Here is a 21,774-nt window from a genome sequence, read left to right as displayed (position 1 = left end):
AGTTTAATTTATAAAGGATTGTATCTGATAGATCTGTTCTTGTTTTCTTGGAATAAAACTAACTAAAAATTGCAAGAAGAGTGTCTTCATAAATAAAATTTTAATTTGTAGTACAGGAAATCAAATTCAAGTTAAATAGAAATCTAAGACCATAGATCTCAGCAGATAACAAATCTATGTCTTTATGTACAAGGAAGGTATACTTTTAATAATTTTTAGAGTGCTTAGTTTTGTTTTATAAAAGAAACCCTTTATGGGAGAAAGCAGAGTAGAGTGGTTATTCATTCTTTCAAATTTTTCTTTTATCTGGTATGTCATACGAACAGCCCTATTATGTCAAAATCTGTTTGAATTATGCCTGCCTTCAGGCGGTAGATACTTAAGATTAAGAATATGGCCTTTGGAGCGAGAAAGAGCTGGATTAGGACCAGGACCTGGCTCTTGCAACTTTGGGCAAGTTATATAACCTCTCTGGGCCTTAATTTCTTCATCTGTATAATGAGAATAATAAAATTAATAAGGTGATGGTAAAGATTAAATGAGATAATGTATAAAAATAGCTCAGCACAATGCCTGGCATATAGTTTATAGTAAGCACTCTTTACATGATCACTACTATTATTATTACCATAATTATCAAAAAACATAAAAATTATTTTTATAATGTTTTGAGGCTTTCAGAATTGGTGTTGATGATATCGCCTGAGAAGGTGATAATGGTTATCTTCATATCTTTTGGTACTTTGGGTTGCTTTATAACTGTTTTTTTTTTCCTAGCCTGCCAGTATAAATTGGCAGTGGAACGGTACGAATGGAACAAATTGCAAAGTGTGAAGTCAATAGTACCCATGGTTCATCTTTCCTGGAATATGGCACGAAATATCAAGGTCTCAGATCCAAAGCTTTTTGAAATGATTAAGTAAGTGCTTTCTAAAACTGCTGTAGTCCCTCTCTTTCTGGGGAGTGTTAACTATTCAATACTTTTTTCCCCTTATAGAATCATGTTGACATTAAAACAAAATGGTCCAGAAATCTAGCAAAATGTAATACAAGAATCAACATTTTAGAAGTATTTTTCCCTTCCAAATAGTCAGTACACTATGGTACAAAGAGGAATGAAGGTACAAATGATTCTAAACCAGTAGGTTCACAAGCCTGTGCTTCCCCACTACCCTCTGAACCACGTGATTCCTAGAACTTTAGTTTTGATATTGAAAGACTACCCTTAGTATTGGGGGAGAGAATGGCATCACAGAATAATTGCTGGTACAGAGAAATTAGCATTTAATATAGGAATTTGGCTAAAACATTAATTTTTTGATTATTTTAATTACATCATCCATCTTATAGTTGTCCCTTTTCTTAGCTGCTTTAAACACCTAATACAAGTTACTTGACTACATATATATATTCTAAGCTTCTCATTTATTGTCACAGTGCTATATAGCAGTGTTTCCCTAAACTATGTTTTCTACCACTACTACCCCTACCCCCAAAAGGTGGGGAATTTTGGTCAAAGAAATATGGGAAATGATGATTTTAGATAAAGTTCAACAAGTCTTTTATTTTTTGCACAATGTTTTAGAGACTATTAAGTGTTAGTGTGTTTTGTGAATAGGGGAGAAGTGTTATAATATATTGTATTTCCCAAACTTATTTGTTTGACCAGTATCTTTTGAAGAATTGATCTCCTCAAAAACTCATTTTGGAATGCACTGCTTTATACTCACTGATAAAATAAGTTTGTCTTCATCTTTGTTAAAATAGTACTTACAGTAAGTATTTCTCCCATAGCTGTATTAATTTGGTCAGCATGTGTTGTTTTCAAAAATACTGTCTTTTGAAAGTAATCTTGGCTTATTAAAATGACTTCAAACCTAAGTCCAAAATTTTATTCAAACAAAAATTGTGTGGCCAAGGTAACATGCCCTGTGGATTATCTTATGATGCAGTCCTTTATCAGTTGCACTGTTTTATCTAGTCCTGGGCAGAAGTCATAGGGGGAGACAAAAGGTAACAAAACGAACGTACAAATCCTTTAAAAAGTTGGATCTTAGGTACCATACTCGGTAAATATAATTGGTAGTGAGGTGTGAGGGATTGTCTATCCATTTTTCCTATTATATCTCAGAATGGTACTTTGCTCTGAATAGCAAGTTCAGGGTTACTTTTGGGGAAAAAAATTATCTAAAGTCACTGAAGATGTGTAGTAAGTTGAAAATAGGCATAAACTAGAGCCTAATTCAGATCACCGGAAGGTAAAGGGCTGGTACAGTATAGAAACCTTTTCTCTAACAGCTATATATAGACTGAAAGTGACTCATTACATTTTGGATAGATTAGGATTTTATAATTGGAAAGGATTTTAAAGGTCATTTAGTCAAAACTACTTAATACAGTAATCCCTTCTATAACATCCATAGTTTGTGGTCATCCAGCCACTTCTTGAACATTCTCATTACCTCACTATAATTCTTGAAAGTTCTTTACAAATTGGCCTAAAATCTACCAGTCATTTGGTCCCAATTCCCTAAATATATTTGGGATTTATGTAGAGTAAATCCCATTCAACAAGTGTTTGAGAGCCAACTCAATGCTAAACACTGTTCTAGGCACTGATGGTAGACATAGCAGTGCTAAGTTAAAATTCCTGTCCTCAGAGGACTTAAATTCTAATGGAACAAGACAGAGAGATCTCCAAACAGATAAATAAATTACTGATAATAATATGAATAAGATAAAATAGATAATATTTGGGGGAGGGGGAGGTAGGAGTGCTGCTTTTTCTAAAATCTCAGGGAAGATGTCTGAGAAGATGAGTTTTGTGCTTAGACCTGAATGATGAGATGGAGTCAACCGTGAAATGTTCTAGGGGTAGAACATTTCAGGCCCAGGGAACAAGCGAAGGCTGAATTGGGAACAACTTTGGCATGTTTATAGGACAGAAAGGCCAGTGTGACTAGCAGAATGAGAGAAAGAAAGGGGTAGCAATAAGCTCCATGAAGTGAGCAGGAACCAGGTTGGACATGGACTTTTAGGACATGGTAAGAAGTTTATATGTTAATTCTGGGTCTTAGAGGTTACCATTAGAGGATTTTAAGCAGGAAAGGGATAGGTTCTGATTTAAACTTTTAAGAAAATGAATCTGGTTACTTTGTAGACAGTCCGTTTCAAGGGGCAAGGTTAGAAGTAGGGGGGAGGGAGGGCAGTTAGGAGGCAGTTGCAGTTGGACAGCCATTTACCCATGGGGATGGAAAGAGGGATCAAACTAGGGACTGTGGTGGAGCTAAAGCTTGTAGATTAGGTGGTGGGGTAAGAGGGAAAAAGGAATCAAGGAAAGATTGTTGTATTCTGTTCTTCTTCCTGGTCTTCATTAATTTAAACATCTGTCATCTCTATCATCTTTTCTATCCCCCCCTTTCCCCCATCATCCTTGTCATCTTTCTAGACTCCTTCCAGTTTATTATCGTTCCTCTTAATATTTGAAATGTTGAACGTTGACACTTGCATTATCTTTCTTATAAAGCTGTCGTGTTTTGAAATTGGATACGCGCAATTTGGACATTTTTCCGCTTAAAATTACTGGTGATACTGTTGTTTCTCATACTTTCCTTACGTATTTTTTTAACCTAAATGTAATTAAATTCTTACCTTACTCCATTTTTACTCTGCACTACAAGTGTCCAATCGTTTGAATCTTGATTATATTCCTTATTATATTAAGAATTCTGCTCCCAGCTTGAGTTGTCATGAGATGTGATTAGCAACCTCTTTTTGTCATCATGCCAACTGAAAATGTTAACCATAAATCCAGACGCCTAGGCCTTGCTTTATAAACTTCCTTTTTAAAATACAGTCATTCAGCTATTGCTAAAAATGTACTTTTCACCAGCCAACATTGCTCCCTTTCTTTCATTTAATGAATATTTGCTGATGATATACAAGGCTCTGGGCTGGGCACTGAGAGGGGGTGGTGTGTGTGTGTACGTGCGTATGTATCAGGTATAGGTCCTGTCTTGAAGTAAAAGTTAGTGCATATAAATAAATAGATTGAAAGAAATACAGTGACAGATCCATTGAATCCTTTCCAGCCCTACAGAGTCAGAGAAGTCTTTATTCTGGGAGGCAGATATTTTGTGTGAAGGGTGAAGATGTGGAGACAGGGAGAGGAGAGAGGAATAGTATCTAATGCCAGCTTAGACCAATCTTTCGCACCATCAGAAAGATACTACTCAGTTCATCCATAAAATAATAGTACAGTAGTGTTCCACCTTATTCACGGGGAATACGTTCAGAGACCCCCAGTGGATGCCTGAAACCGCAGATAGTACCAAACCTTATATATATTGTTTTTTTGTATACATACATGCCTATGATAAAGTTTAATTTATAAATTAGGCACAAGTAAGAGTTTAACAACAATACCTAATAATAAAATAGAACAATTATAACAGTATACTCTAATGAAAGTTATGTGAATGTGATCACTCTCTCAAAATATCTTATTGTCCTGTACTCACCCTTCTTCTTGTGATGATTTGAGACGATACAATACCTACGTGATGAGATCAAGTGAGGCGAATGATGTAGGCATTGTGACATAGCGTTAGGCTACTATTGACCTTCTGACGATGGAGGATCATCTGCTTCTGCACCGTGGTTGACCACCGGTAACTGAAAGGGGGAACTATCGTATACATACATACCATGTCTCCTTCAGTCGAGCACAGTCACATTTTCCTCCATTGAGGGAGTAAATCCCTTTTCTTCAGTTGAACACCAGTCAAAATAGTTGGCTTATGTGGAGAGGTCTTGTTGTACTAACTGCTAAAATCATACCCAGCATGGTAAGCTGCTTACACCGTGAGAGGCTTGGAGGAACTCTGACTGCCTAGAGGAACAGCAAATACATACTCACTCCAAGTTATCTTCTCTTCCTCCTGCTCTCATTCTCTCCCCAATACCTACCTCCTTTGCCCTCCCTCCTGACTTCCTTCTGTACTGTTATTTACGTGAGCTTAAATGTATATATGATATAACTCAGCTATATGTATGTTGAAACAGTTGGTGGTACATTCTGGCTTGAGCACACTGTGTGTGATGGGTAGTAGAATAGATATAGTTGTAAAAGTTCTTAGTGGCAGATCATGCATTGTGTGCCAAACTTAAGTCTATTCTGTTGGAGAGCTTTTGGTGGGTTTTTAACTAATATGATCTAATTTGAGTTTCATAAAGATCTTTCTGGCAGTTAAATAAATAGAATAAGCTTCTGGATGCTAAGAGAAAGGAGTGAATCAAAGATAACTTTGGGTTTTCAAGTCTAGGTTCTAGATGGTGTAGTAATAATGCTAGGTAATAGGTTGAGCTTCATACTTAGCCAAGCACTGAGCAAAGTGCTTCCCAATCTGTATCTCAGTTATACCTCTCAGCATCCCAAGGTCACCCAGTTGGTTAGAGCCAGGATTTAAGCCCATATCTATCTGTCTTATGTAAAAGCACTTGTATGTATCTATGGCTCGGGACTTCATTTTGGGGCTGTGGCAAGTTTGAGGAGCCAGTAAAATAGTTTTGATAGAGTTATTGAGCAGAAGCTGTAGGAAATGCAGAACTCCAGAGAGCAATCAAAGTCAGAGCTGACTGAGTAGGGAGTGTTTTTCCTGGCAGTTGGTGATTACCTTGAGAGGAAGAGGAAGGGAGGAATTGGGGACAGAACTTGGGGGAATACTTCTGTTTAAGAAAAGCAAGTAGCAAACTAGATAAAGGTCAGAAGAGAGCATGGAGAATGTATTGTTACAGAAATAGAGAAGTGGGTCTTTTTCCACAAGCTGAGTTTTGCTGTAAAATTGTTATAACAACGTCATTGCTTTGGTCCTCAAATCTAGTATCTTGCCAACAAAGGAAGTGACGTTGGTTTGTTCTGGCTTGTGAGCTGTACCAATTCTTAAGAAATAGTTCTCCCTTGCCATTCCTACCTTCTGCTTTGAGTCATTTCCTTGATCTCCTCCTGTTCACTCCACCATCCATAGCAGTTTGGCTTTCCACGTTCAATATGCCCCAGTTGCTTCTCTTGCTGAGGTCACCAGCTACCAACTATTCTAAACATATGAAGGCACACATGTAAGCTTTCTTTAAAATCCCCATTTGTACCTCAAATCTGACCCCCACTTACCTTGTCAGCCATTTCTCCTACTGCTGCCTTTAGATGTGTGCTTGAATTTTCTATTTATTTTTGCCACTCTATTTGGTATTTAAACCATCTTTAATATGAACTGCAGTTTTTGCACCTCTCGCCTTTTTTCTCCTCCTCTGAGTTATCTTTTGGTAAAGTATTAATTCAGTATACATTGAGCGCATGAGTTATAGGCTGTTTTAAAAGAAAAAAATATTGCTAGACATAAGAAGTGGAATGGAGAAGATATACAAAGATAGTCCTCTTCCTTAACTTTCTCCCTGACTTATTGTTTTTAGTTCTTAAATTTACTGTGAATCTACAATGTGTGATTTTTAGGTTTTCATAGTTGAGTGCTAACTCTGCCCACAATTTACCTTGTGCCTTCTTATCCACTCACTAACTCCACTCTACCCAGTTCTTTTGATTCTTTCGTATTTGTTTAGTATTTATTGTGAACTGAGTTGGTGCTCAGCTATTGTGCTAGGTGACAGAAGGATTTGATCACTTCTCAGCTGCTTAAAATAAATGGGGAAATATAGTCAAAACATTAAAATACATGATCTTTGCTCTAATGATGGAAATATTGGTAAAACAAACAGAAACAGTAGAGGAGCACAGAAGAAGATATTTCTGAGGGGAACATTCAGGAAAGGCTTCACAGCTCCGTAGTCCCCTATCCTAAACCCCTTAGGCCAAATGTGTTTTGGTATTCAGAACTCTTTGGATTTAGAAAGGTAATAGAGTGCATTTATAATATATTTTACCCTCCCAGCAGGTCTGTGGCAGTATCCTGGGATCAAACACCTTAGTATTTCTGCAGTAAAACATAGAAATAGTCACTCTGATGAGCTTAAGTGAAAGCTGTAAAAAGCCCCAGGTCAAGTTTCAACACCAAATGAGTTTATGAAAAATTTGTGGGATTATAATAAGAGAGTATGAACCTGTATTTGCACTGAGTGATTTAATAATGGGAAATGGTGTTATCTCATTGTCATCTACTAATCCCTCATTATCATTTTGAGAATGAATTACCTGTAGTTATTTAAACAACACTCTTGTGTTTTTTTTTAATTTTTTGCACTTTCAAGTTGGGTCTTTTAGAGCCCTGCCGTTCTATAAAGTCCTTTATCTGAGTTAAGTCATTTTGTCTCTTTCAATTTCTACATCCTAGCTATTTTACTAAAATACAGTAATCTTCATACTCTACTTCACATTCTTCCAAATACCTCCTACATCAGCATGAGTCAAAAGAATATACATTATCTTGGTTACTTCTTTCATTTCATAATTCAGTGAACTTGACTTGAAAGGTTTCATAGCCTAACTCCTTAGGAAAATTTTAGTGGAAGCTTGGTGAATAACTTTCTCTTTTAGTTTCCTTTAACTGTTTAAATGAACATAAACTTTTTCCCACATACCCCATATATTGCAAGCAAATTTAGTTTCTCCTTTTTTAGACCAAAATTTTAAATGTCTCTTGGTTGTTCATTTATGTTAGCTGAAGAGTGTAGATTTAAACTTTGTTGCTAAAAATTTCAAGTAGACTTCACATTGGCAACAGCTGCTAATGTGAAGCCTTTAGAATTTTTAATCTTTTTAATAATGATTAAATTTGCATGTTAGATCACTTGGCAGCAAGAAGAAGCATTAAATGGAGGGCAGAGGATTTAGAGGCAAAGATTAGAAGGTAGTTGCTACAGTTCAGACAAGAGGAGAGACAAAGGTTATACACTTGATGATTGATTGGGTGGTAGAGGTGAGAGGGGAATCTGTTGCTGGGGCTTTGGCTTGGGCTGTGCACTGGGACCTTTCTGCTTGTTGATGAAACTGGGAGTAAAGGAAGAAAAGCGGAAATGGGTTAGGTGAAGGGAGTGATAATTACCAGGTTGGCTAACTTTAAACATGTAGAACTTGAATTCCTCCTGTGGTGTTTAAGTGGGAATCTCTATTAAGTAGCCAGATGGCTATATGGTTCTGTTGCTTACGAAAGGGGTCTGAGATACACATTTGTAGCTCTCAGCTGGCTGATAGGTCATCCTTGCTAAGCTGTTAGCTGTTGAGTTTTCTGACACCCATTAGCTGTTTTTAAAGTAGAGCAGTGCCCACACAAAGAAATGAATTAAGGAAGACCGTGATTAAGACTACTGATCTTATGGTAGAAGGTCAAATACCGTATGATTTCCTTCATTAAGTAGTAGATAATAACAACAATAAACAAACACATAGGGACAGAGATTGGATTGGTGGTTACCAGAGGGGAAGGGGGGAGGGAGGAGGGTGAAAGGGATAATTCGGTACATGTGTGTGGTGATGGGTTGTAATTAGTATTTTGGTGGTGAACATGATGTAATCTATGCAGAAATAGAAGTACAATGATGTACACCTGAAATTTTTACGTCATAAACCAATGTTACTGCAATAAACAAAAAATAAAAAAAATAAAAATAAATAAAAAATAAAAAAAAGACTACTGATCCTGGGGCTGGCCTGGTAGTGTAGCGGTTAGGTGCACGCACTCCACTGCGGCGGCCCGGGATTCACAGGTTTGAATCCCGGGTGCGCACCGACGCACCGCTTGTCAAGCCATGCTGTGGCGGCGTCCCATATAAAGTTGAGGAAGATGGGCACGGATGTTAGCTCGGGGCCGATCTTCCTCAGCAAAAAGAGGAGGATTGGCATCGGATGTTAGCTCAGGGCTGATCTCCCTCACACACAAAAAAAAGACTACTGATCTCTTCCTTTAATTCATTGATCTATGACAGTTTTTCCTTGTTAGTATATCTTATTCTCCTTTAAAATGTATAAAATTTGCATATAACACATTGCTGTGTGCCCCCCCTCGCCCGAAACTTGTTTATACTTTTTCCTCCAACTTTTTATTTTGAAATTTTTTAAGTCCACAAAGTTGAAATAATAGTACAACGAATACGTGTATAACCTCATCTGGAGACGTAAGTTTTTGCCACATTTCCTTAGCAGTCTCTATATACAAACACATGTGCACACACTTTTTTGGCTGAGCCATATGAAAAGTAATTTGCAGACAGTATGACATGTCACCCCCAAATACTTTAACCTGCATCTCTTAAGAATAAGGTTATTCTCACGTAACCACAATACCATTTACCATATGTAAGAAATGTGAAATTCAATAGTAATCAGCCAGTATTCAGTCTACATTTATATTTCCCCAACTGCCAAAAAACATCTTTTTTTAACTCTTAACCTCTCTCTACCCCACCACCCCCAATCTAGATTGAATTAAGGTTCACATTGAATTCAGTATGTAGTCATTGTGCCTTTAGTGTCTTTTAAATCTATGAGAGTCTTTTTCTATGATTCTTATTTTGAAGAGGGCAGCCCTTTGTGTCATATAAGAGTTCCACACTCTAAGTTTGTTTTCTCATAATTTTATTTGGGTTATACATTTTTGAGAAGAACTATTGATGATGTTTACCTGTAGTAAACCCCTGTTCCACTTGAGTATAAACTATGTCATAGATATTTTCATTAGTGAGTCCTAAGTGAATGAAGTTTTACTAAATAGGCACTTTAAAACTTAAAATTGAGGGTGGGGAGGTTATTGCTCCTTTTTATCCATCTTCATCATAGTATACAGTTTTTACCCTTTGGTTTTAATTTTAAACTAGTTGATCAAGAGCTAAGAGAAACCCTCATTCTTTGCAAATTCATGATTCCCATTTTCAGATATTTGAGATACATTGCTTTGAAAGCAGCCTGCATTTTCTCCCTGTATAGTGCTAAGGCTCTTTTTCACTTCACTTTCGTAAGACTTCTATATTCATTGTTTTAGCATTGAAGTATTCCTTTTAACAGGACCCTTGAAGGAATCAAATGATAGTGCAGCGAGTGAGCTCTGGAGACTATTGGTTCTGATTATATTTCCCCGTAGTTAATGGGCTTTCAGAATAAATAGAGAAATGCTTTTAGATGCAGTTGAATGGTTTAATCTCAGTGGTGGATAAGGCCAACTCCAACAAATGTGATATAAATTGTCACAATCATGTTGGACTATTGTCACAATCATGTTGGACTATTAGCAAGTTAATGTAATGATAGTATGTTTCTGATACTTTGGAAACTCTGGTTTCTTCACCCAACTACTTTGTTAGTTCTACTTAAATCACCATGGTAATAAGTAGTTCAGTACATTTTAGAATATCAAAAGCAGAATGCCCAAGAACCCATTTTCCTCTGAAAAGTTCAATATTAGGAAGTCTTAGATTTAGGAGCAGCATATTGGATAGTACGTTGAGAAGTAGAGAGTTAATTTTCAGAATACACATTCTCTTGTCTGCCTCCCTGTAATCTGTCAGATAATTAAATGTTCTAAAAATACTAAACACAGAAGCTAGTAGTTGAAAATAAATTTTCTAAAATTTCAACAGTACCAAGTCCATGGAAAACTACTCCCCACAAACTTAATTTCTTGTCATATCATTTTGTCATTCTTTTGATCATCTTATAAAACACTGTTTTTATATTTCTGTTTTCAAATGTACCATCTTATATGCACAGTATTAATGTTTTATGTGCTTTCTCTGTGCCTTTTGTGTGTGTGTGATTATGTGTTCGTTATTTACCTTTCTTTTTTAATTTTCCCAAGTATTAGAGTCTATGCTATTTAATATCCCAGGGAAATATTACAGGCAGGCCAGCACTGTGTAGTTGTTTGCAGTCCAATCTGCCTTCAAGTCTTGGCTTCTCCATTTACTGGCTGGGAGACCATGGGCAAATTACTAAACCTGTTAGTCTTTGTTTCCTTTTCTGAAAAATGGGGATAATAATTGTATCTTTCTAATATGACTTTTATGAGTATTATGTAGGTCTTAGCATAGAGTAAGCACTCAGTAAATGGAGCTGTTGTCATTATTAATATTAATTATGGGAACCTCAATCACCTTCTGTTTTTTTAAGTAAGTTAATGTTTATGGACCTAGTGCAGTGATTCTCAACTGCAGCCAGTTCCCCCCCCCCCCGCCCCCCTTCCTTGGGGGCATAGGACAATATCATGACTTGAGTGTGAGGGTTGCTACTGATATTTTGTGGGTAGAAGCTAGGGATACTGCTAAACATCTACAGTACACAGGATAGTCCCCCACAACAAAGAATTATCCAGCCTATCCAGCCCAAAAGAATAGTGCCGAGGTTGAGAAATTCTGACCTAATGGAATCTAAACACCTTTTAGATAATCTATTTTATGTTCTTTTTGGTGTAACTATTGCCCTTTCAGTTGGCACTCATTGCACAATTTTTTCAAATTAAAAAAAAATAACTTTAGTAATAGTTACTTTAACACAATTTAAGAATTTGACATGTGAAGTTCAAATATTGATCACTAACTGCGAGGCACTAATCTAAGCATTTTATGTAACATATGTAATCCTCATAATAGCACTATAAGTTAGGTGTCCCGTTTTTACGGTTGAGGAAACTGAGGCACAAAGAATAAGATGTATGTATGGAGCTAGGATTTGAACCCAAGCAATCTAGCTCCAGAATCTGTGCTCTTACCTACCCTGCAGCTTTCTCTCTGTGGTCTCTTAAGACTTTCATCATAAAAATGTAACGATTTCTGAAGTTGGTATCATACTAGTATCTATTGAAAAATATTGTTACAAATTTTAGATATTGTTTCCATTTTCGTCACTTATGAAGTAAGAGGTTTGCACTGTTTTTTACTTGCCTGATCATAAGAATCAGCTGAGACTCTTATTAAAATAGATTTCTAGACTCTGTTCCTAAAGAGTAAATTCAAAGCTCTATGGGAAAAACCCTGAGAATCTCTTTCACAGTGGCCTAGATGAATCGTATGATCAGACAAGTTAGGGACACCCTAGACTAGATTAGATCTCTTTTAGAACTAACAATATTTTTGTTTTCCCTTTTCTTTCCACATATTATAGATTAATACCCTATCTACATAATATACACTTTATCACAAGCACAGAGGTTTTAAATATAAATTAAAGAAAACTGTTATGTATTAATTCTCTTTTCCCTTTGATTCCCATTTTTAAATGGATACATGAGGTGTTCTACAGCTCTTCGGTCATAGCCAGTTGGTCTAGTAATTGAATAAGAGGATATAACCACAAAGACCAGTCCATAGTTAGCATAGATCCTAGTGCTGTTGTCCTGGGGGGGGGTCTTCTGATACACCATTGGGTTAAATATACAATGCTTCATGATAACGTTGAGCAAACAGAATATAAAAATTCTAAAACTCTGCATTCTCATGGTTAACATATATTTGCTTTTGTGCTTGTTTTTTCCATCCACAAGTTTAAAATGCTTAAGATGCTCATTTTATCATTGACTGAGACCTTGATTTTCAGCCATGTGGTTGGTTTAAATGAAACTCTTAGATGTCTTACTGACCTTCAGACACTCACTGCTGTTCTGGGGGAACGCAACCCTGGAGTGACAGGTGGCAAGTGTGTTTCGAGGGCTCATGTGTTGACTCACTTTTCCTGCATGGCTCTTTCAGTAAGAGAGATGGGCAAGACAAGGCACCTCTTGGTATACTTTAATTTGTACGCCATCTACTTCTTAGTGGCTGAGATTGTTACCATGAAGGCTTTAAAAGTGCCGTATCAAGTTAACCCTTGCTTCATCTGTCTCCACACTGATATTTGGGAACTTACTTTGGAAACTTAGTCAAGTTGCCCCCAAGATGTCAGAGTAATCCCCAGTGTTGTCTTAACTTTGGTATAATATGGTATTGCTGTGGCTTCATTCCTTTATTCTCCTGCCCCAGAAACCTCATCCTAAGATTAAAATCTTGTAAGAACAGTTGTTTGTTCCCTAAATAGTCTCCACACTACCTTTGCTCATGGTATGCCTTCTGCCTAGAAGGTACCTTCCTCCCACTTCTTCCTGCTCACATGTAAATTGACAACTTCTTTATGAAAACTGTGATTCCACCTCCCCTCACCTGAAGATAAGCTCTCCCTCCTTTCAACATCCATGGCATACTGTGTCTATTTGTCTTTTGCCTAATGCATTGATTTATGAATATATTATGCATGATCATTTGTCCTCCTATTATTGTCTTCAGTTTTCTTTTTCTAATATTTTAAGTATATTTTCATTTCTATCCCCTATTTGAAGCCATTCTCTAAAATTCCATCCCTCTTTAGATTTCATCTTTGTAGATGGGTTTCTGGTCGGATTAGATTCTACTGTGTAACCTCAAATACAGCAAGCCCTCAATCAGCCTCTTCCTCGTGGTTTTCTTCCAAACCAGAGCTGTCTTTAATATCCTCTACCTTTTTGTGTAGTCTTTCATCCAAACAGCTAAAAACAGGGCTTGGGTCCTGAAACCAGACTGATCCTTTTACACTTTTTGCTAGTGATTTATTATTTTGTTTTTAACAAATTGAATTTTTAATTGCTGTAAGGTAAATTTATTAAAATTCAGTAAAACTAAAATAAGAGGAAATGACAACCCTGATTTTGTTTGACTTTTATTTTTTAGCTCTTCAGTACACTCAAACATTGTCTTCATATAAAATCAAAGTCTGGGATTAATCAAAGCAGAAGAAACTACTGTTACGTCAAGTCTTGAATATTTTGTCTGTCTTCCCTAGGATCCTTTCCCTAAGTCTCTTTATTTTCTATTTATTTTTCCCTACCATTTGATTGAACCAGATCCTGTCTTTAGGATCTGCTCATTGCTGTGGACTGCAGAAGAGCCTCTGTCTCTCTCAATTCTCCTTCTGTTCCAACTGCTACCTTTTGAAAATGGGAAGGAACAAAAAATTTTAATGTTAGGGAAAAAACATAAGGGCAAGGGGGAAACCACAGTTTAGTTATTCATTGTCAGATCAGATTAATATAGCTGTCGGTTTTCTGAGATTCCAGGATCTCACAAAATAAAAACTATGGAGCTGTGATTCCAGAAGCAGAATACTCATGGCTTAGTATTTATTCTTAGCAAGCCTAGCTCTAACCCTTTATTGTTTGCAAGAAAGTAGTATATATTGCCTTTTTCTAGATGAAACTACCAAACTAACCCATAAATTATAAACTAAAATCTGACTGCCAAAGTAGTCAGTAGCATTGGAGATGAAAATTCATTCACTGAGTGGAATAATGCTCCATAGAACCAAGGCTCTGTGTTTGGAATAAGAAACAAAACAACTGTGCTGACTCAACCCCAAGAATCTCATCTTCCAAAGAGATAAGGGGGTGGGGGTGGGTAAGAAGACGTGAAAAGAGACCAGAAAGAAGAGAGTACAGTGTGAGATAGTGAGGGGAACCTTGAGATTTTCTGCTTTTACAAATCCCTAGCCCAACCACTTAAAAATTGCTTTATGACATCAGACAAATTTAGCTTCACTGAGCCCCAGTTTTCTCATTTATAAGATGGAGATAATAGTGCCTCCTGCACAGAGTTGTTAAGAGGCCTAAATGGCATAGTATGTATGAAGTACCTAATACCATGCCTCCTTTCTGGTTCTTATTTTTTATTATTTATTTATTTTTATTGTATTGTTTCATTATTTTTGTTTGTTTTCCCACATGGGAGCATAGTGGAGTCTGCAAATCTTCCAAAGGTATCTACAGGGTTTTAGGTATTTTTTTCCTGTAAAAGAGACTGTCTTTTGAAGCCCTGCTTGGAATATTTGTTCAGTAAGATCAGTGCCTTCAGAGGTGAATTGTATGGGACACAGAGAGGGAAAAAGAGAGGAGCAGGTACTGTTCAAGAGCTAGCAGCATAGTCTGAATTACAGTCTCTCTCTCTTTGCTATGATCTGAATTTTTACTTGCTACCTCACCTGGCACACCTCACACACACAAGCTGTCCTAGCTTTGACTTGCAACCATAGTCTAAAGCATTATTCTGTTTCTAAATAAGTTAAACACACAAGAATTGCTGAAGCCAAACTGAGAGAGAAATTCTTTGACTATGATACTTAAGGGAATTGCCTTAGAACTGTAAAGTTGATATTGTTTTATGTTTGTTAAATAAGTTTTATATATATTTTTAGTCATCTTTTTACCTGGCTTAATTTACCTGGGTTCTGATAAATAACAAAGCTTTAACCTAGTAGCTTATAAAATAGCAAGAAAATTTAAGAGAAATTAAATGTGCTATTACTTATACTTTAAATTTTAGTTGTTCAGTAATCAGATATTTATTGAGCACCTACTATATGCCAGGCACTGTCCTAGGCAGTGAGTAGACAATAAGACCTTTGCTTTCAAACAACACTCAGTTGCTAAACCCATTTCCTTTTCTTTAGGGTATTTTCATTCTCTCCAAATTTTAGAGCTGAGAAGTGCCTTAGAGATCATCTAGTCCAACCTTTCTGTTCACATGGAGAACCTGAGCCACTAAGATTCACAGGAGAGTAAGAGAAATTAGCAGACAATTCAAAGTAATGACAGCAAACTAGGAAAATCAGCACAAATTGTGAGAATTCCCTGTATTGTTAGCATCTTAAAGTATGAGTTTAGAAAAGGTATAAATTATAAGAAAAGTGCAGTTGTGTTAAGATAAATGGAAGATTCCACTATATTATCTTCAAGTTAAAATTGAAGAATTAAATGTCTTTTTTTCTTTAGCGCTATAGTGAAACCAATTTTGTATCGTTTAGTAACTAATTTCATAAATGGTTTTATGCTTATAGTCTCAAAAGTTTCTAAAGCAACTATATAGATGATGCTGTTCATGAGTATCTAGGTAGTGTTGATAGAGATAATGTGCCTTTCTGCCTTACTAGAATCATAGCAGTTCAGATCTGGAATTCAGATCCCTTATTTCAAGGATGAGGACGTTGACTCCCAAAGAGGTTATTAGACTTGCCCAAATAAGAGCCAAAATTAGCAACTTATATTTAAGCAAGGAGTCGGGTTTTGTATATTAAGTTTATTATATTTTGATATTCAGATATCAATTATCCTCAACTTTAAGAAATCTAACATTGTCATCATCAGACCTGCTGAGCATTGGCCTCATTTTTTAAATCTGAGAATATCTGAGAAATTGATGAAAGAAAAATGATGAAGTCACAGATAATAGAACTGAGTCTCTTGGCATTTTTTCTAGTGGTATATCTTTTATGCTAAAATATTCAGTATTCAGTTGCTGGTCACAAATAATTTTTCCCCCAAAATAGGTACTGTCTTCTGAGAACTCTGAAGCAATGTCAGACATTGAGGGAAGCTCTCATTGCTGCAGGGAAAGAGATTATATGGCATGGGCGGGCAAAAGAAGAGCCAGCACATTACTGTAGCATTTGTGAGGTAAGTAACTGTTCTTATCCACAGTTGTTTTATAAAGCCTCTTAGTCTCTACTTTATTTCTCTTTAGTTATTTTTAGTTTAGTTTTAGTTTATTTTTAGTTATATGTTTCTCTTTAGTTATTTTTTAAAATGTATTTATACTTTTATATAATGTGTTTTACTGAAATTGACATTGTGTTCAATCTTGTTATTTTCTTGTTACTTAGCTATTATATTAAAATTTAATCTGACGATATACTATTTCACTATGTATTAACTCTAGAAGTATCTACTTACAGAGTCATTTATCTGTTAGATATTTGACAGATGGTAATCATCAAGAGGTTTAGTCTTGAGATTTTAAACAATCCAGACACAGACAGATACAGTAAACTGGATGTGGTTCAGTATAGCTCCAGGCAAATCAATGTTCAGTCTTCTTTGGTGCAATTCACAATACAGTGGTCAGCCTTGTCCTGGGGCCAAGGCTTGCAAGAGATGCAGAAACAAAGAAGATGTGGTACCTGCTCTGAAGGAGCTTACATTCTCAAAAAAGACAATTATGAACAATAATGGTAACGTAAATGAGACTGTGGTGAATACAGAGTTGGTCTTACTAACTGTTACGATAACACTGAGGGGGGAAAAGAACCTAATTTTCTCTTCTAGTATCGGCATAAAGAGTTCACAAAAGTATTAACATTTGAGTCCATCCTTGAAGAATGAGTATGACTTCAGTAGGCTTAAAAAAATGATGAGAATTGGAGGTAGAATGAATGTTGTTATGAGCTATAGGAACAACATGGGAAATGGAGTGGCTTATTCAGAAAAGGGTAAGTAGTCCAGTGTGGCTGGAAAGCAGACTATGCAAATTCTGCTTAAAAGTCTAGGTGGTAGGAAGCTTGCAAGCATCTTGAGTGATTTTAAGGAATTTGATATTTATTCTGAGGTCATTGAAGCCATCAAAAGTTTTTGAGTAGGCAACCAAGTTGGGTATGTGTTTCAGAGAGAAAAATGATTGGAGAGGATGGAGATAGGAAGCTATTGTGGTCTAAGAGTTGTTATCTTAAGGCCTAGACTAGAACCTGCCAGTGGAAATATAAAAGAAGGAGAGGAATTCAAAAATATTTAGAAGGTAAAATCCACAAGACAACTCATTAAATGGCAGAAGTAAGGGACAGGTTGAAGAATGCTCACAAATTTTCTATCTCAGATCATGAGTTCATGTTGTTGCCCATTGATGGTAATGGAAAACATGGTGAACTCGGGGATTTTAATTGACATAACTGTTCAAAGAAGACATGAAGTCTTAAGAGTTTTCTGTCAAAACTCTTATAAATAAATTCAAGGATATGCCACCAAAGTCAGGGATATTGATGATCCATTCTAAACCTTGAAATTTTGTAATTCTGACATCATTTACTTTTATTTGAAATGACTGAATCCACTGGCTATTTTAATGTTGTATAACCTGGCCAAAGTAAGTCATTGGGATATCAGATAGATTCTAGTTAGATGTGTTATACCTCAGAAAAATGAATGTATAAGCTTTCCAGTCTTTGAGAATGACTCTATTCCACAGTATTATTACTTATCCTGCCTGAATCTTAGCGACTCATCAATCTTTGTGTATTAAGAGAGAGAGATTATTTATAAAATCATGCTATACTCATGAATGCACTTTTTATTTGTACTCATACTCCTTAACATGAGCTTATAGCTGAACACTCACTGTCACTTAACCTGTCAGTTTCCTCATCTATAAAATAATCAGATTATATTCATTCAACAACTATGTTGTGATGTTTGGCCAAGGACTAAGCACTATGGTATGCTCTGGAAATGCAAAGATGAGTAAAACATAGTCTTTATCTTTGAGGAGCTCAGTCTGTCGGGGAAGACAAATACCCATATGCAGTGCCCTGTGATGGGTACTATCATACAGAAGTAAAAGGAAAATAATGATCACATTTATCTGATTGTATACTAATATTTTGGATTTAAAACAGAAATAGGCTGACCTTTATCAGACTTTTGAATTAGGCTTTTGCCAGTGGTTGTAACAAGTGTATCATTCCCTTAGGTTACTCCCCTAAATAATGCATTATTACCCATGTCCTTGGGTTGGGTGAAAAATAAACCTGGTCTATTATAAAGATAATCAAACACGGTCCTGTTTGTCTTAGTATCTGCTCTTAACCAGAGATCACTGTCCACAATTCCATGTAAAGTAGAATTCTATGATTATACTAAAGCAGTACAATAAATAAATACCACTGTCTCTATTCAGTGCCTTTTCTCTTGTATAAAATAGGTGGAGGTTTTTGATCTGCTTTTTGTCACTAATGAGAGCAATTCTCGAAAGACCTACGTAGTGCATTGCCAAGATTGTGCACGAAAAACAAGTGGAAACCTGGAAAATTTTGTGGTGCTAGAACAGTACAAAATGGAGGACCTGATGCAAGTCTATGACCAATTTACATTAGTAAGTGAAATCAACATGTGAGTACATAGTTAGCTGGATAGGGAGGCAGCAGTGTTTGTTCTGCCGCCTGATAAATAAGAGGTAATGAAATATTTAAATTTTCCTTTGGCTTATTAGATATTGCATGAGGAAATATTCATATCATTCCCCCCTCTCCTCCACTTCCAGGTATTTATTTGTATGAAATTGGCATATTTCATTTTCACTTTTCTTCCTGGGTGAGACTACCCTAAATGATGTCACAATAATTACATTTTAAAATCTTTGTGTACTTTTAGAACACTATCATATCCTTTATGTCATTTGATCTCAGTTGATAAAACATTTGTGTACATAGGTTATTAGTGTCCACAAAATGAATCAGTAAGTATGCTTTTAAATATACTTCTGCTTTTAGAGCTAATTGTATTTATTTAAAATTTTGTCCTTGCCAGAAGTATTAACCTCCTGGGACTATTTGATGGAGCTTAACTTCCTGGTACGTTATATAACCCTGTGAAATTCAAGTATACTTATAAATTGCACAGTTTTTAATTTTAAATAGCATATACTTAGGGGGAAGCACTTTAGCACATTAATAGTTTTATGAATAGAAACAGAGACATAGTTTATGAATTGTTGATTTCCTCCAATACTTTTCTCCTACATATGTTATCAGAAACTGAATTCTTGAAATTTAGCTCCTGATATTTTCACTTGAATGGTCTTCAAGATTGCTTGAAGAAGAAGAAAATTATTTGGAATATGGTAAACAAAATATATTATCTAGTTGAGATAGGTTCTGAAGCCAGTCACTAATGAGACTTTGTAGTTGATTTGTTAGATTATTTTCCACAAGGCTTCTTTTTTCCTATTTTTTTTTTTTTTTACAACAATCTAAAAAATGGTCACCTAATAACTTTCTAAGAGTTTTTGACTAATTGGTGAAGAAGTACAGAAAAATGTGGGTGCACTGAGTAGGGTAATGGTCTCAGGAAAATTGGCCAGTTGGGAGACAGTAAGAAGGGAGGTTGTACTTGGACATCGTGTAGCTGGCTGTTGAACTTCCTTGAAGAATTGTTATTTCCCCTACCTTCATAAGCAGACTATGTAGCCTTGAGCTAGGGAATGCTATTAACAATTTGAGTACCAAAGTAACATACCTTACTTTTATTTTCAGGCTCCTCCATTACCATCCTCCTCATCCTGATATTGTTCCATGGACATTAAATGAGACCTTCTCTGCTATTCAGGAAGTAACCCAGTTCTGCACCACTGATTTTTGTAGCTATCTCGTAAGGCTGCTGGCTGAAAACTGTGTCTATGCAACCTTCCAAGTGCGGAGTGTCAACCAACTGGACGGGGGAGAGCACTGCTCCTACTCCAGGACTCTCACAAAGCTGATCAGCTATACTTCATAAAAAAAAAAATAATAATTTCCATGTTTTGTATATATCTGACAAAACTGGCAACATCATACAGACTACTGACTTGAAGACAACCTCTTTTATATTTCTGTATTTCTGGGCTGATGAATTGGTTTTCATCTATCTTTTCCCCCTTCAGAATTTTCCTTGGAAAAAAATATTAGCCTATCTGGTCATTTCTTTGTAAGGTAGTTAGCAATTTTAAGTCTTTCTTTGGTCAACTTTTTTTTAATGTGAAAAGTTAGGTAAGGAACTTTTTTACTGCTTTTATGTTTTTCTGTCTTGTTTTGAAACCATGACGGTTATTACACTTTTGGTTCCTAAATAAAATGTTTAAAAAATTAACAGCCAAGTCACAAAGATAATGGATTGCACATAGACTAAGGAATAAACTTCAGATTTGTGATTTTTGTTTCTAATCCTGATGTAAATTTACACTATTTATAAATACATATTTATTGCTTGAAAATATTTGTGAATGGAATGCTGTTATTTTTTCCAGATTTACCTGCCATTGAAATTTTAAGGAGTTCTGTAATTTCAAACACTACTCCTATTACATTTTCTATGTGTAAATAAAACTGCTTAGCATTGTACAGAAACTTTTATTAAAATTGTTTAATGTTTAAAGAGTTTTCTATTGTTTGAGTTTTAAAAAGACTTTATGTACAGTTCCCAGTTTTTGTTCATTTTTCAAATCTGATTATATATATTTTATATATACTTATGTATGTATATATAATATATATAGAAATCTGGATATATATGTATAAAGATTTAGAACTTAAATTTTTCTCGTTTTAAGTTTCACATCTATGGTAGATTTTTGAGGTGTCTACTGTAAAGTATTGCTTACAAAAGTATGATTATTTTTAAAGAAATATATATGGTATGTATCTTCAAGACCTAAAATGTCAGACTGGTTTATTGTTAAGTTGCAATTACTGCAATGACAGACCAATAAACAATTGCTGCCAAAATGTAGTATAATAGCAGAAAACAAATAGTGATTGAACTTAAGATTTTAAAAGGAATATTATATGGGCTTGACAAATCCTGTACATCGCTTAATAGTGTTTTATATGGAAAAAAGATTCAGATGAAGGGCTCTATTTTAGAATGCAAATAAATTAAGAGACTTATTTTTTAATGTTAGGCAATTTTGAAATCTCATGCTTTTCTGCTTGCATGACATGATTGGGTGGGGAGAGTCTGCAAATTCCATATCACTAGTAAAATATAGCAAGCTATATTAGCATTAACAAATCACTTCTAATTAACAATAGTATTTCATTTTATAATAATGGTACCTTGCTTGCCACTGGCACATATTCTCATTTTATCACATTGTTCTTTCTAAGATTTTTCCAGGAAGCTTTAGTGAAGAAGCATAGAGAATGCTATAAATGAAGTTATATATATGACTAAAGAGAATTTATAATCCTATTGGGTGAAA

General features: G+C 35.6%; 1 protein-coding gene across 14 annotated transcripts in view; it reads left to right on the top strand.

The window, feature by feature from the left end:
- KDM6A (lysine demethylase 6A) overlaps positions 1 to 20,950 on the top strand; it is a 199,999-nt gene extending 179,049 nt beyond the window's left edge. For 7 of the 14 annotated variants that reach the window (XM_004435009.3, XM_004435008.3, XM_004435005.3 and 4 more), the window contains 4 exons: positions 778 to 919; positions 16,322 to 16,448; positions 18,742 to 18,912; positions 20,072 to 20,950. In XM_004435009.3, the coding sequence (XP_004435066.2) occupies positions 778 to 919; positions 16,322 to 16,448; positions 18,742 to 18,912; positions 20,072 to 20,101 (470 nt within the window). In that variant the 3' untranslated portion in view covers positions 20,102 to 20,950. Of the gene's footprint in view, positions 1 to 777; positions 920 to 15,445; positions 15,554 to 16,321; positions 16,449 to 18,741; positions 18,913 to 19,346; positions 19,391 to 20,071 lie in introns of all 14 variants that reach the window. The other 7 variants (XM_087427103.1, XM_087427099.1, XM_087427102.1 and 4 more) reach the window with 2 other exon arrangements.
- The last annotated feature ends 824 nt before the right edge of the window (positions 20,951 to 21,774 follow it).

The sequence above is a fragment of the Ceratotherium simum genome, chromosome X (genome assembly GCF_057802395.1).
Source record: "Ceratotherium simum simum isolate JZ-2026a chromosome X, ASM5780239v1, whole genome shotgun sequence".
Taxonomy (NCBI): domain Eukaryota; kingdom Metazoa; phylum Chordata; class Mammalia; order Perissodactyla; family Rhinocerotidae; genus Ceratotherium; species Ceratotherium simum.
Note: the sequence above shows the minus strand (reverse complement) of the source record. Positions and strands in the feature narration are given on the sequence as shown.